Source organism: Mixophyes fleayi, chromosome 1 (assembly GCF_038048845.1).
Source record: "Mixophyes fleayi isolate aMixFle1 chromosome 1, aMixFle1.hap1, whole genome shotgun sequence".
Lineage (NCBI taxonomy): Eukaryota > Metazoa > Chordata > Amphibia > Anura > Limnodynastidae > Mixophyes > Mixophyes fleayi.
In genome coordinates this window covers 439771058-439788143 of record NC_134402.1, presented here as the reverse complement: position 1 = coordinate 439788143, position 17086 = coordinate 439771058, and the positions used below count along the sequence as shown (strand labels likewise).

The 17086-nt window shown below is 42.8% G+C and overlaps 1 protein-coding gene across 3 annotated transcripts in view; it reads left to right on the top strand.

Annotated features, from left to right (window-relative positions):
• Positions 1 to 17086, top strand: part of WDR7 (WD repeat domain 7) — a 275561-nt gene that overhangs the window by 92972 nt on the left and 165503 nt on the right. For all 3 annotated transcript variants that reach the window (XM_075184972.1, XM_075184981.1, XM_075184988.1), the window contains 2 exons: positions 231 to 349; positions 16839 to 16962. In XM_075184972.1, coding sequence (XP_075041073.1) covers positions 231 to 349; positions 16839 to 16962 — 243 coding nt within the window. The remainder of the gene's footprint in view (positions 1 to 230; positions 350 to 16838; positions 16963 to 17086) is intronic.

Genomic DNA, 17086 nt, shown 5'->3' with positions numbered 1-17086 from the left:
TGCTCACTGATCTAGTTGTTGTAACACAATGGATGGAGGCGTATGCACATTACCGCTACACACAGGTGTCCGATGCTGAAGTACATTCCCTGTAAGAATATTGCAGCCGGACTTTGTTCTGTCATTTGTTTCCAATGCATTCAATGTTTGTTGTTGTGCTTTGAACGTTTGTGTGGTATCGCTGGTGTGTTGAGAGTTCATTGTATGTGATCTTGCTGTGTCCCCTGCAGGATGGAGCCAGTTAGCAGCCATGCACTGCGTCATGCTGCCTGACCTATTGGGACTGGAGAAATTCAGGCCACCGCTTCTAGAGATGCTGGCACGGAGGTGGCAGGACCGCTGCCTGGAGGTGAGGAAATGATTTATTAGTGGTGGATATCACTGTATTATTGAATATTACTACATGTACATATGCGTGACTGCAATGTGCTCTAAGTGCAGTCTATGGTGGAACTGTGCAAGACATTAAGTCCTCCATCATTTTTTATATGGCGCCACAGATTCTGTAACGCAATCACACAGATATGACATACAGAACTGGTGCGTGGGGACGTTGGAGCAGAATAATTAATTCAAGGAAGTGCATTTAAACAGAACAAATTGCATGGCATGCAGTAAACATGCAGCAAGAGACATGACAGAGTGTGTACAAGGTAGACGGACCTGAGACATAAGGTACAGAGGATGCCTGCTTGTTACGTTCTAGAGGGAGGTGGTAATGAGAGACAAACTGAGCAAATGAAGACTTCGGTGGGTAGCTGGGGAGGCGGTAGTTAAACAGTCCGTATTGCGAGAGGGTAAGTTGAAGTGGTGTTGGAGCAGACGGTGCAGTAGACCAGGGGACCAGGTGTAGAGTTGCTGACCGGGCATGCAGTAATTAGTAACCCACCTCTCTGAGAGTACAGGCCTTACATTAGTACATTGTGTTAGTAAGGCCGTACAGGCCTTATAACACAGTGATGTCAACGTGGCTCTTTGATGATATTCAGGCCAGCTGAGAGGGCAGTGACAACAAGGCTTCATAGCCGGTCTGGAGTGGTCATCAAAGAACTCTGATTAGGCTGAAGCAATACAGGCTCCATTTTGCAGGCAAACTAGACCTTATCAGCTCAGTTCAGGATTACTTGGTGCGTAGGGTTAAAATGCAGACAGTTTTCATCATATCATTCCTGCTGGGTTTTCTTTAATGCTTTTCCCACTTAAACTAGGGATGAGCGCACTCGGATTTCTGAAATCCGAGCCCACCCGAACGTTGCGGATCCGAGTCGGATCCGAGACAGATCCGGGTATTGGCGCCAAATTCAAAAGTGAAACTGAGGCTCTGACTCATAATCCCGTTGTCGGATCTCGCGATACTCGGATCCTATAAATTCCCCGCTAGTCGCCGCCATCTTCACTCGGGCATTGATCAGGGTAGAGGGAGGGTGTGTTAGGTGGTCCTCTGTGCTGTTTAGTTCTGTGCTGTTTAGTTCTGTGCTGTTTAGTTCTGTGCTGTTTAGTTCTGTGCTGTTTAGTGCTGTTTAGTGCTGTGCTGTTTAGTGCTGTGCTGTTTAGTGCTGTGCTGTTTAGTGCTGTGCTGTTTAGTGCTGTGCTGTTTAGTGCTGTGCTGTTTAGTGCTGTGCTGTTTAGTGCTGTGCTGTTTAGTGCTGTGCTGTTTAGTGCTGTGCTGTTTAGTGCTGTGCTGTTTAGTGCTGTGCTGTTTAGTGCTGTGCTGTTTAGTGCTGTGCTGTTTAGTGCTGTGCTGTTTAGTGCTGTGCTGTTTAGTGCTGTGCTGTCTTGTGCTGTCCTGTGCTGTCCTGTGCTGTGCTGTGCTGTGTTGTGTTCTGCAGTATCAGTCCAGTGGTGCTGTGTGCTGTGCTCTGTCCTTCTGAGGTCAGTGGTGCTGCTGGGTCCTGTGCTGTGTCCTGTTCAGTCCAGTGGTGCTGTGTCCTGTGCTCTGTGCTTCTAAGGGCATAGTTATTTCCCCAATATTCCCCTGTGTTTAAAAAAATAAAAAAAAGTTTTTTTAAAAAATACCAAAAACTACTTTAATATTTTTTAATTACCACAAAATTTTCACAACCAATCCTGCAGTATAAGCCCATTGGTACTGCAATATTACCAAGTTCACACATTCAGCAGTAAAAGTCCAGTGGTACTGCAATATTACAAAGTTTACACATTCTGCAGTATCAGTCCAGTGGTGCTGTGTCCTGTGCTCTGTCCTGCTGAGTTCCGTAGTGCTGCTGGGTCCTGTGCCGTGTCCTGTTCAGTCCAGTGGTGCTGTGTCCTGTGCTCTGTGCTTCTAAGGGCATAGTTATTTCCCCATTATTCCCAAGTTTTTAAAAAATAAAAAAAAAGTAAAAAATAATAAAAAATTTAAAAAAAAAAAAATATATAATAATTATAACCAAATTTGCAAAACCAATCCAGCATTATAAGTCCATTGGTACTGCAATATTACCAAGTTCACACATTCTGCAGTATCAGTCCAGTGGTGCTGTGTCCTGTGCTCTGTCCTGCTGAGTTCCGTAGTGCTGCTGGGTCCTGTGCCGTGTCCTGTTCAGTCCAGTGGTGCTGTGTCCTGTGCTCTGTGCTTCTAAGGGCATAGTTATTTCCCCACTATTCCCAAGTTTTTAAAAAATAAAAAAAAAGTAAAAAATAATAAAAAATTTTTAAAAAAAAAATATATAATAATTATAACCAAATTTGCAAAACCAATCCAGCATTATAAGTCCATTGGTACTGCAATATTACCAAGTTCACACATTCTGCAGTATCAGTCCAGTGGTGCTGTGTCCTGTGCTCTGTCCTGCTGAGTTCCGTAGTGCTGCTGGGTCCTGTGCCGTGTCCTGTTCAGTCCAGTGGTGCTGTGTCCTGTGCTCTGTGCTTCTAAGGGCATAGTTATTTCCCCACTATTCCCAAGTTTTTTAAAAATAAAAAAAAAGTAAAAAAAAATAAAAAAATAAATAAATATAATAATTATAACCAAATTTGCAAAACCAATCCAGCATTATAAGTCCATTGGTACTGCAATATTACCAAGTTCACACATTCTGCAGTATCAGTCCAGTGGTGCTGTGTCCTGTGCTCTGTCCTGCTGAGTTCCGTAGTGCTGCTGGGTCCTGTGCCGTGTCCTGTTCAGTCCAGTGGTGCTGTGTCCTGTGCTCTGTGCTTCTAAGGGCATAGTTATTTCCCCACTATTCCCAAGTTTTTTAAAAATAAAAAAAAAGTAAAAAAAAATAAAAAATTAAAAAAAAAAAAAATATATAATAATTATAACCAAATTTGCAAAACCAATCCAGCAGTATAAGTCCATTGGTACTGCAATATTACCAAGTTCACACATTCTGCAGTATCTTGTGCTACATATAATGGAGACCAAAAATTTGGAGGATAAAGTAGGGAAAGATCAAGACCCACTTCCTCCTAATGCTGAAGCTGCTGCCACTAGTCACGACATAGACGATGAAATGCCATCAACGTCGTCTTCCAAGCCCGATGCCCAATCTCGTAGTACCGGGCATGTAAAATCCAAAAAGCCCAAGTTAAGAAAAAGTAGCAAAAAGAGAAACTTAAAATCATCTGAGGAGAAACGTAAAGTTGCCAATATGCCATTTACGACACGGAGTGGCAAGGAACGGCTTAGGCCCTGGCCCGTGTTCATGACTAGTGGTTCAGCTTCACCCACGGATCTTAGCCCTCCTCCTCCTCCCCCCCCTACAAAAAATTGAAGAGAGTTATGCTGTCAGCAACAAAACAGCAAACAACTCTGCCTTCTAAAGAGAAATTATCACAAATCCCCAAGGCGAGTCCAAGGGTGTTGGTGGTTGTCAAGCCTGACCTTCCCATCACTGTACGGGAAGAGGTGGCTCGGGAGGAGGCTATTGATGATGTAGCTGGCGCTGTGGAGGAACTTGATGATGAGGATGGTGATGTGGTTATTGTAAATGAGGCACCAGGGGGGGAAACAGCTGATGTCCATGGGATGAAAAAGCCCATCGTCATGCCTGGTCAGAAGACCAAAAAATGCACCTCTTCGGTCTGGAGTTATTTTTATCCAAATCCAGACAACCAATGTATGGCAATATGTAGCTTATGTAAAGCTCAAATAAGCAGGGGTAAGGATCTTGCCCACCTAGGAACATCCTCCCTTATACGTCACCTGAATAACCTTCATAGTTCAGTGGTTAGTTCAGGAACTGGGGCTAGGACCCTCATCGGTACAGGGACACCTAAATCCCGTGGTCCAGTTGGATACACACCAGCAACACCCTCCTCGTCAACTTCCTCCACAATCTCCATCAGATTCAGTCCTGCAGCCCAAGTCAGCAGCCAGACTGAGTCCTCCTCAATACGGGATTCATCCGAGGAATCCTGCAGCGGTACGCCTACTACTGCCACTGCTGCTGTTGCTGCTGTTAGTCGGTCATCTTCCCAGAGGGGAAGTCGTAAGACCGCTAAGTCTTTCACCAAACAATTGACCGTCCAACAGTCGTTTGCCATGACCACCAAATACGATAGTAGTCACCCTATTGCAAAGCGTATAACTGCGGCTGTAACTGCAATGTTGGTGTTAGACCTGCGCCCGGTGTCCGCCATCAGTGGAGTGGGATTTAGAGGGTTGATGGAGGTATTGTGTCCCCGGTACCAAATCCCCTCGAGATTCCACTTCACTAGGCAGGCGATACCAAAAATGTACAGAGAAGTACGATCAAGTGTCCTCAGTGCTCTTAAAAATGCGGTTGTACCCACTGTCCACTTAACCACGGACATGTGGACAAGTGGTTCTGGGCAAACGAAGGACTATATGACTGTGACAGCCCACTGGGTAGATGCATCCCCTTCCGCAGCAACAGCAACAGCTGCATCAGTAGCAGCATCTACAAAATGGCTGCTCATGCAAAGGCAGGCAACATTGTGCATTACAGGCTTTAATAAGAGGCACAACGCTGACAACATATTAGAGAAAATGAGGGAAATTATCTCCCAGTGGCTTACCCCACTTAGACTCTCATGGGGATTTGTGGTGTCAGACAATGCCAGTAACATTGTGCGGGCATTAAATATGGGCAATTTCCAGCACGTCCCATGTTTTGCCCACACCATTAATTTGGTGGTGCAGCATTACCTCAAGAGTGACAGGGGTGTGCAGGAGATGCTTGCGGTGGCCCGCAAAATTGCTGGACACTTTCGGCATTCAGCCAGTGCCTACCGCAGACTAGAGGCACATCAAAAAAGCTTGAACCTGCCCTGCCATCACCTCAAACAAGAGGTTGTGACGCGCTGGAACTCCACCCTCTATATGCTGCAGAGGATGGAGGAGCAGCAAAAGGCCATTCAGGCCTACACAGCCACCTACGACATAGGCAAAGGAGTGGGGATGCGCCTGAGTCAAGCGCAGTGGAGACTGATTTCCGTGTTGTGCAAGGTTCTGCAGCCATTTGAACTTGCCACACGAGAAGTCAGTTCCGACACTGCCAGCTTGAGTCAGGTCATTCCCCTGATCAGGCTGTTGCAGAAGCAGCTGGAGAAAGTGAGGGAGGAGCTGGTAAGCCATTGCGATTACAGCAAGCATGTAGCTCTTGTGGATGTAGCCCTTCGTACGCTTTGCCAGGATCCGAGGGTGGTCACTCTTTTAAAGTCAGAGGAATACATTCTGGCCACCGTGCTCGATCCTCGGTGTAAAGCGTATGTTGTGTCTCTGTTTCCGGCGGACACAAATCTACAGCGGTGCAAAGACCTGCTGGTCAGGAGATTGTCCTCTGAAGAGGACCGTGACATGCCAACAGCTCCACCCTCATTTTCTTCCACATCTATGGCTGCGAGGAAAAAGCTCAGTTTTCCCAAAAGAGGCACTGGCGGGGATGCTGATAACATCTGGTCCGGACTGAAGGACCTGCCAACCATTGCAGACATGTCTACTCTCGCTGCATTGGATGCTGTGACAATAGAAAAAATTGTGGATGATTACTTTGCTGACACCATCCAAGTAGACATGTCAGACAGTCCATATTGTTACTGGCAGGAAAAAAAGGCAGTTTGGAAGCCCCTGTACAAACTGGCTCTATTTTACCTGAGTTGTCCCCCCTCCAGTGTGTACTCGGAAAGAGTTTTTAGTGCAGCGGGGAACCTGGTCAGTGAGCGGCGAAGGAGGTTGCTTCCTCACAACGTTGAAAAAATGATGTTTATAAAAATGAATAATCAATTCCTCAATGAAGTACAGCACTGCCCTCCAGATACTACAGAGGGACCTGTGGTTGTGGAGTCCAGCGGGGACGAATTGATAATGTGTGATGAGGAGGAAGTACACACTGTAGGGGGAGAGGAATCAGAGGTTGAGGATGAGGACGACATCTTGCCTCAGTAGAGCCTGTTTAGTCTGTACAGGGAGAGATGAATAGCTTTTTTGGTGTGGGGGCCCAAACAAACCAATCATTTCAGTCAAAGTTGTTTGGTAGGCCCTGTCGCTGAAATGATTGGTTTGTTAAAGTGTGCATGTCCTATTTCAACAACAGACCTCTCAACTGCAGCTCATCCCTCCTCTGCGGGGATAATGTCTCCTGTGCTCTGACACGTCACTCTGTGTACTCTCAGCCTCAGGATCTGACACTACAGCTACCATGCCTCTTGTAGCAGCCCTCACTCCAGGGCCTCTTCCATGTGCAGTGTCCCCCTCTCTCTTGGGTTCACTATAGTGGCATGGAGTTCTCCCCCTCATCCAGGGCACACATTCCTTGCCCTGGCTCAGTCACCACGCTCAGACTTCCAGGCAATGCTGGGGGAGCCTGGGAGCTTCCACCCCAGGTCCCCAGCTACAACTCTCCTCTCCTGTGTCTTCTCTCTCTTTCTGACACTTTAAAGATCGTGCCTTTAAATGAAAAAGTCAGTCTTCATTGCACGACTATGTGCAAGTGCAACAGGGACATTTTTTTGGGTTTACAAAGTCAAACAATAACACTACGACCCTGTCTGTCTGGGGTCTGTCAATGACGAATTGTCTGGAGCATGTTTGGAGGAGGTATTGTGGCCCCGGTATCAAATTGGGTACCGGGGCCACCCCACTATGCAGTCCAGATACTTGTTTGGTGGAATTCCGACACGTGGAGGGTTTTTAAATTATATTGTGGCCTCGGTACCAAATTGTGTACCGGGGCCACCACACTACGCAGTCAAGATAGATAGATGCGTATTGCGTATCATAGATAAAGTACATTCAGTGGTGTGGGGCAAATTGAAAAATATTCCAAATGCACTGACATTATCAAAAACAAGAGGTTGTCACACGCTAAAACTCCAACATGTATATGATGGAGAGGATGGAGGAGCAGCCGTATGTGTAGTGTAATGCAGATCTGTTGAAGGTTTTTTATATATTTTATTGTGGTGCCCAGTGCCCACTCCTCTACGCAGTCCAGATACATTTATTGGTGCGAATCATAAAAGTTCAGGGTTTTTAATATATATTGTGGTGACCCACTCCTCTACGCAGTCCAGGTACATTTATTGGTGCGATTCATAAAAGTTCAGGGTTTTTAATATATATTGTGGTGACCCACTCCTCTACGCAGTCCAGGTACATTTATTGGTGCGAATCATAAAAGTTCAGGGTTTTTAATATATATTGTGGTGACCCACTCCTCTACGCAGTCCAGGTACATTTATTGGTGCGAATCATAAAAGTTCAGGGTTTTTAATATATATTGTGGTGACCCACTCCTCTACGCAGTCCAGGTACATTTATTGGTGCGAATCATAAAAGTTCAGGGTTTTTAATAGATATTGTGGTGACCCACTCCTCTACGCAGTCCAGGTACATTTATTGGTGCGAATCCTAAAAGTTCAGGATTTTTAATATATATTGTGGTGACCCACTCCTCTACGCAGTCCAGGTACATTTATTGGTGCGATTCATAAAAGTTCAGGGTTTTTAATATATATTGTGGTGACCCACTCCTCTACGCAGTCCAGGTACATTTATTGGTGCGAATCATAAAAGTTCAGGGTTTTTAATAGATATTGTGGTGACCCACTCCTCTACGCAGTCCAGGTACATTTATTGGTGCGAATCATAAAAGTTCAGGGTTTTTAATATATATTGTGGTGACCCACTCCTCTACGCAGTCCAGGTACATTTATTGGTGCGATTCATAAAAGTTCAGGGTTTTTAATATATATTGTGGTGACCCACTCCTCTACGCAGTCCAGGTACATTTATTGGTGCGAATCATAAAAGTTCAGGGTTTTTAATAGATATTGTGGTGACCCACTCCTCTACGCAGTCCAGGTACAATTATTGGTGCGAATCATAAAAGTTCAGGGTTTTTAAGATATTGTGGTGACCCACTCCTCTACGCAGTCCAGGTACAATTATTGGTGCGAATCATAAAAGTTCAGGGTTTTTAAGATATTGTGGTGACCCACTCCTCTACGCAGTCCAGGTACAATTATTGGTGCGAATCATAAAAGTTCAGGGTTTTTAAGATATTGTGGTGACCCACTCCTCTACGCAGTCCAGGTACAATTATTGGTGCGAATCATAAAAGTTCAGGGTTTTTAATATATATTGTGGTGACCCACTCCTCTACGCAGTCCAGAAAGATACCTTGTTGCAACGTTTTGGACTAATAACTATATTGTGAGGTGTTCACAATACACTGTAAATTAGTGGAAATGCTTGTTATTGAATGTTATTGAGGTTAATAATAGCCTAGGAGTGAAAATAAGCCCAAAAACTTGATTTTTAAACTTTTTATGTTTTTTTCAAAAAAAATCCGAATCCAATACCTTAAATCCGAACCGAGACCTTTCGTCAAGTGTTTTGCGAGACAAATCCGAACCTCAAAAATAACGAAAATCCGGATCCAAAACACAAAACACGAGACCTCAAAAGTCGCCGGTGCACATCCCTAACTTAAACCAGAAAAAAATTATACATGTGAAATATATATGTAAATAAAAGTCTTCATGTTGATTAAGAAAAATTAATTTCAACAACTCTGTTCCCAACATGATGATGCAATACTCATAAGTAAAACTGTCTGTCATGCACACAACTAATGACATTCCATTGTGGGTTCACCTTGAAGACAACCTATTGGCAATGCCTTTAGTTAGTTGTGTGTACTAATATTTGCCTACATTCATCTTACTTTGAACTAAATATGCAGTTTCAATGTCATGTATGAAGCAGTTGTTTGGATACGGTCATGAAAAGGCATAGAAATATCCTTTATAATTCTGTCCTTTTTTTTTCAATTATCTTTTTACACCTTGTAAAGCAAATATAAGGTTTTGTTTTGAATATTTTGAGGAACATGTATAAACCCCATCATATAGCAGAGAGTGGAAGCAACACGGAATCACTTTTATTGTCCGTTTTCTCAGATATAATTATAAAATTGTTGGGAAAACACAGTTTCAAATTTTAAAAATTGCGGCTCCACCCCAGTAGCAGCCACGCAGCTCCGTACCAGTAGCACGTTTACGCCATAGACACTTATGTGCCTTTTGTACCCATGTTTTTTTTATTGGGCATCAATTAAACTTCAAAAATCTCTGTAACGCAGCAGAAACAAAATTTTGCTTACACACTCTTGCAAAAGCAGAATATGTGCCAGAGCGAGGAAGTAAGCACCAATCAGCTTCAGAGGTGCCACTGCAAGCAGCCAATTACAAGCAGTTATCTAGTGCTAGAGAAAGTAGACAATGCTGACAGTGACAGTGACATATACGGACTTCTCTCTGCCCCTTTCTGATTAACAACAGCACCCATGAAGTGTTGTGTGCTCCCTCCTTTCATTTTGTGCCTGAATCTTTTTTTCGGGAGACCACAAAGCTGTGCAGGTATTTGGGACACAATAGTAGATGGAATAGACCACAAAGTAATTTGCCGTTGCGGACAATAGTTGTTTTTTTTTGTCTTACGTACATCCCTTCCCTGCTTTACACAGTCCTTCCAGGTATTTGGCCAGCTGCACAATTTTTAAAAATGTACTTTGTGTAATCTGTAGCATTGAACTTCATCATATGGAGGTGACTGGTTGACCTGCTTCCAGCTTACTTTCCCTTTTGTTTCTGAAAATTGTAGCATTTTGTGTTAACGTTGAACCATGCAGTGATGCCTGAAGATCTAAAGAGGTGGATTAAGCCACCATGGTTTAGCTGGAGCGACATACTGAAAATAAATATCCTTCCAGAGATCCTTTAGGTTTCTGAAGCCTTAATGGTAAAGTCCAAAGCTCCTCTTACGTAATGGTCCATGGTCTAACAAGCACTCTATTGGCTTTGCTCACCACTCTGAAGAGCAAATGGGGTGTATTTGGGACCCTGATCTCATCTCCATTATGCGTTATAGGGGTAGTAGACGTACATTTTTAGATCTCCCAGAGCATCTTTTATGAGCACCCCGTTTTGGAAACTTCCATGGATCCCACTATCACTACACTCCTGATATATTAGAGACCAGCCTCTGATCAGGTCTACCCTTACTGTGTCCTCCCTACTACTTCTAATATGTCACCCGTTTTCCCCGTCTGGTCAGCATGCACAATTTCTAGAAGAATGGATGCCAAAGGCTTCACTTGTCACTGGCTGAGAAGAATTGCCCCTCTCTCCTCCACGGCTCGGCAAAGGGAATAGGAGGCTTAGAAGTATATGCAATTAAATCACTTTCTGTTCTCTGTCACAGACCAAATAAACAACTTTCAAATTTACCTACTAAAGTCTTGGCCTTTATTTTTACATTTAAAGAACTATGTTCTAGTAAAGAATCCTCACCCAAACTTTTGTGGTCAAATTGGGAAATATCTTCAGTGTCAAGCAAATGGGCAATTTTTTTTGCATTAAAACACAAATGGTCGACTAACCACAAAACACAGGGTCCAATTATTAACTACTCTGTTACTTACCACAGTATCTGTGGAATTCCTTTTCCCTGGCCTGGATTGGAGGTCTGAATATGGGAAAGACATAGAACAAGTAAAGGATATTTACCCAGTCCTCGGACATCTTGTCTCCTGTCTCCAGAACAATGCAAACTCAGTCAAGCATGTATTCCCTTTACTGTACTTACTAAATGCAGCTAAGCTTCTAATCAAAAGGAAATCAAGTAGCCCAACACCACCACTGTCAGTGAAAGAATGGCTTGATAGAGATGATGAGACTACAGAAATATAAGACACAGTGATGCAGGAGCTGGATAGAACACGGTGTAACAACATGCTGTGCTGTGATGAAATTCTAAGAGTCTTAGGGCTAGATTTACTAAGCTGCGGGTTTAAAAAAGTGGGGATGTTGCCTATAGCAACCAATCAGATTCTACCTGTCATTTTGTAGAAGGTACTAAATAAATGAAAGCTAGAATCTGGTTGCTATAGGCAACATCCCCACTTTTTCAAACCCGCAGCTTAGTAAATCTAGCCCTTAGAGTTCCGACACTTCCCTTCTTGAGTGTACAGAGATAACGTAATTGGGCCAAATTGATTCTGAGATCCAATTTGGTCATAGACCTAGAGAGGGAGGAATTGGGATCTAGCACATAGAAGACCTTCTTTGCTATCACACCCTCCATATTCTTCTTTGTTTATAGAAGTCTCAGAACTCGGACATAATGCATTTATACTGTGTGTTTGGTTATGTCAGGAAGTACATTTATACAATGTTTTGTACCATGTTTTGTACCATGTGGTTTGTTGTTCTAATATCCCTGTTTCTTTATATGTATCCAGCTTGTTTTAGACTGTTGGACATTGATACATACCACAATAAAATGTAATAAAAACAAATTAATCTCCTGAAGAGCAACTAAACTTTGTTTTCATTTATACTAGATTCTTCCAATTTTCTGCATAGTGCAGGTTTTTAATTTTTTTTTCCCTCAACATATTTTTGTGGAATAATCAGTGGAAATCCGTGTGTTACAACTTGAAAGTGAACGTTTTTAACGACAGTGGGGCTGATGCATTGTTGGCCCCAAATCTCAGCTGCAAATTACATTCATTAAATAAAAAATTCCAGGCATATGCAAAGTAATTGCAGGTCTGCACCAGTAGCATATGGGCCTGGTTTATATGCACCTATGCAACAAAGAAAGCCCTTATTAGCATGTGCAACGCATCCGCATACAGCCAATCATATGTGTTTCACTATTGCTGGCGCCACCACCACCACCATCACCATCCGCTATTTGCACCTGTCCTTGCCCACCAGCAGATGATACGGCTTGGACAGGACTGTGTGTGTGTGTCTGTCTCCTGGTCTGCATCTGTTTGTAATAGTACAAATAGACCCTCACTGAACTGGGGCAGCATAATCCCCCCCCCCCCCCCCCCAGACCTACCTCTCCAGGTGCAAGCTGATGTAGGTGCCAGACACACAATTCAGCACAGGCACATACGTGTACACGGCCACTGTTCTGGGCGTACGCAGAGCGATGTCACACAAGATACACTACGCAGACTGGCGTAGTACTCGCTCTTCGTTGGACCCAATGGGAGCTAGAGTAACTCCCCCCTCATCCCCCCTCATTTTATGTTTTTGGAAGGGACAGGAAAAAGGTGGTGTAAGATGCAGAAAAAATAAAAAAATATTCCCGTCATTAAGTAAGATCAGAGAAAAACACAAAAGGCAATTTGTAATTGACACAATGGTTTATTGTGTTAGACAGTTAGGTCCAGTGTATGAAATGTCTACACAGGGTGGTTTTCCATGAAAAAACAAACACATATGTACATTAATATAAACAGAGATAATATTAAAGAAATAAATGTCATTCATTCTAGTTTAAGCAAACCTCTCCAGCCCGTGTACACTTGCTGTTTACAGCACAGTGACTGTACGAAACACTGTATACTGGAACATTATGTGGTGTAATTGTATGGAAAAGGTAGAGTGAAATCATGATTATAGCCGTGGACAGAACTGTATATTGTGTGAAATCAGGGAATGTTATATGGGGTTTGTCTGCTTGTATAAAGGCTTCTTCATACAGAATAACTGTCCATTGTGGTTGGTTCGACTGATGTTTAAAACTGGGCTAGGAAACCTATTTTACTGTATGCTCTTATTTCTAACTTTGGGAAATTTGTCGTTTGCTCCTTTCGAGTTTCCACTGTGATAATATTGTAATGATCTATAATCGGTCACTAATCAACAGGCCATTGCGCAGCGTTACTAGTTATTTTTTAACGGAATATGCAGACACTGTACTAACTGGAAAATGTTATAATATGTAATACATTTGTAGTTCATCTCTTGCAGAGAGTAGATCTCTAGATTTATCTCCTAAAGCTGCACTAACGACTAGTATATTTTCCTGTATGAATGTGAGTGTTAGCTGCCCTGCAGCATGCTCGGCCAAGTTCTAATTCAATATCCATATACTCCAACTGAACTCTACCCCTACTGCTCAAAATGTGATCGCAAATGGTAGATGTAGTTCTCCTTTAATAAGTAACCCATTCCCGGCAATGCCTCTTTCAGATTGGGAAGAACAGTTGCTCTTAAATGAAAGCCATATTTTTTTATTTTCCCTTTTTTTGTCTAATTGGAATATAAGGAGGCATGTATAATAATATTCATGATGCAGGACTTTACCTAGCTTCTATAAAGATGTTACTAGGTCTGCTCACAGGGCTTAGTGTTTCCGTCTTGGCTGTCCCACAAAGTGCTTAAGTGAGTCCGTGAACTTCATTCCCATGATAAGAAGTTCAGTCTCCAGTGTCTGCACACGAGAGGCATAATTTCTGCACTAATAACGTCACTAAATTTTCACCAATAGCGATGAAACAAAGTATGTACAAGGCACGAAACCTAAGTAACAGCCCTCTGCTGTTCAGAGGGATGTTGCATTTTATTCCCTGCCAAATGACACTATAAAACACACAAAAATAGAACTGCCATCCAATCTAATTTCTGAATTTATCTAACTTCACTTAATGCTGATACACGCACACAAATGTGCGACATTCTGGAGACACAATCCAGCGCTGCTGTATTTTAGCGTGTAACAAGTGTGCGCCATGAGTAATAAAATCATTCTGTGTTAGAAAAGCTGCCACATATTGTTTTTTATGGAATCAGCCGGTAATCATAAGCGTTTCGAGCTTAAGTTCCATTTAGAAAGAAATCATCTTTTCAATCAGTGAGGGGCAGAGGTCTACGGCTGGAGCCGCCATTAGGTTTGTGCGTAGCTGCTGCTCTTCAGCTGATCAGTGCACACATGTTTAACCCCGGTGTTGGAGGAGAGTTATACCTGATAAATGACTCGATAGCCTGCACATCACACCTAGGCTGCCGTGGCAAAAAAAATATTGTATGTCTGCAGATCTGAAGACTGATACAAGTATTTGACAGATGGAATCCAGGCCACTTGATAGCTTAATTGGAAATCAGCTGTTCGCTATCTTGTGGGAACATCGCCATGTGCCAAAACAAAGTGATGATTTTCTCCAGTACAAGACAAATCATTTTTAATTGGTTCATTGAGAGCATCCACAGTCTGTTTGTCTTGGGGTTTTTTTTTCTTGTTGTTTTCACAATTGCAGCAGATTGTTGAAAATGGTTTTCCCCCTAGATAGATGCATCTGCATTCTCCCTGCGTCTGCTGGGGAGGAGTGACAATTTCTGTAGCTTTGGACAATATTTTGTTGTGGCAGGGCTTTGTAAATGTGATACCATTTAAAGCTTATGCCTACATAGCAAGGGTATGCCCACCCAGAGGTAATCATTCCCTCAGAAATGGGAGTAAAGCTGGGTACACACTACAGAATTTTCCACCAACTTTCTATGCCGATCGATTTTACACCCGATGGTCTGATCGCTCGGTCCATGGACTGCATACACACTAGCTTTGTTTTAGACGATAAAGGGAAGAACGGCGGTTCTGTTAGCGACTTTTTACAGCCATGTTGTTGTGAGCAATGACTGTAATTTCGTACTCACTGTCGTGGATCGGTCGGAAACTTATACACACTGCACAACAGAAACGAGATTGGAACGAAAATATTAAACGGTACGACCAACCAAATGAGGCGACAATCGTCCATTTGGGCAGGCTTTCGACCATCGTGTCATATGTCGGCTGGTTGAGCCGATTATTGGACGAAAACCCTGTAGTGTGTACCCAGCTTAAGCGAAACTGCGACCAGATTTCCAGCAAATCGACTCATGATGGAACAGGCAGTTTCACAGCAGTCCGACTTTCCGGTGATTGAATATTCGAGTTTGGCTTTCCCATTCGCTGCTGTGTTGTCATATTTCCATTCCGGTGAGCTTATAGTCTTTGAATAGAACTTGGACGGCAATGTCCAATTCATTCTGCTGTGCCGTAGTTGTGCTACGACTGGAAACACTCAAGGCCAAACTCGCCGGTAACTGTGAAACGAAGCGAATATTTAAAAAATTTCGCTCATCTGTACTCTGGAACGGAAATATAGCGAGATTTGTCTAGATGTACATCCACATTGTGTCTGGTTCCTAATCGATAAGTCCATCCATTGTGTGCATCAGACCTGCCAACCTGAAATGTTCTTTTTACAGTGGGTTCCAAAGAATGGGTTTGAGTAACGCAGTGCAATGTTTAAATTCACGCACGTTCACAGCACCGTCAACACGTGTAACAGTGCGTGAGCATAAGATGTATCTTGGTGTGTGACATTGTCACTACTGCAGACTGTAGTATGACCTGCGTTACATGTTGACGCTTTACAAATAAAGGTTAATAATAATATTCTAAGCAGTGTAATATTGAAATCTGTCAAAGTCTGAGAGACGTGTATGTGACACATTTATTACTACATTTTATTGATGTGTTTTATAAAGTCACAAATAAGTATTAGGACTAAATTGCATCGGTTTTTGACGATACCGGGAACAACATTTCGGTAATTTCAAATGTTGGGAAGATGGGGGCGGTGGTTAAATGTATAAGCCTAAAATTAAATAATCTGTTTAATTCACCTGTGTGGCATTTATTTTAGTCATTGACCTGAAACATAATATAAATTCTGCTTTTAGAACCACATATCATCATCATCATTTATTTATATAGCGCCACTGATTCCGCAGCGCTGTACAGAGAACTCACTCACATCAGTCCCTGTCCCATTGGAGCTTACAGTCTGAATTCCCTAATATACACACACATAGAGACAGACTAGGGTCAATTTTGATAGCAGCCAATTAACCTCTTAGTATGTTTTTGGAGTGTGGGAGGAAACCGGAGCACCCGGAGGAAACCCATGCAGACACAGGGAGAACATACAAACTCCACACAGATAAGGTCATGGATAGGAATTGAACTCATGACCCCAGCACTGTGAGGCAGGAGTGTTAACCACTACGCCACCGTGCTGCCCACATATCCAAGATAATATTTATCATTCTCTGATGTTCAGTATGATCGTTATTGACGTATTAGTATTGTAAGTCATATCAGGGTCATCGTCTTTAGAAACTGCCTAGCTATGGTGCGTTGAACAAATGTTGTTTACATAGGAAAATAAATGACACAGAATGTTATTGGCTACCTTTATATGTAGCGGAGAGTTACCGTGTATCTAATAGAGTATCTGTAAACACTGTCGCTGGCAGTTGTGTAGTCCGTTATCCGCATTCACTGGAGGTAGCCGCTACTTGTCAATATAGTCCTCTCTACAACCGCTCGTTAGTACATACCCTAAAGAATGGAGGTAGGAATATTTATATAATAACCCTTACAGGAAATATATACAATTTATATCTGAAATGTGGGTGTCGTTTTTTAAATATCATTAAGTAGGCAGGATGTGGGTTGAAGTGTTCTCATGAATGTTTGGTACATTAAGCATTACGGTGGATATTTTGTTTTTCGGTCGTAGGTTCGAGAAGCAGCGCAGGCTCTCTTACTTGCTGAACTCCGACGAATTGGACAGTCGGGGCGTAAAGATGCCATCGATTTCTGGGCACCCTATTTACCTCAATATGTTGATACGATTATGTCACGTAAGTGTTTCATTATTTCTAATTTACCTACCTATTACAATATCCTACATCCACTTAACTATTGAGACATAATTTGTAGTCCCCAATCTCTTTTTTTGGCTTTCCTTTTCGCTTCAGTTTTGAC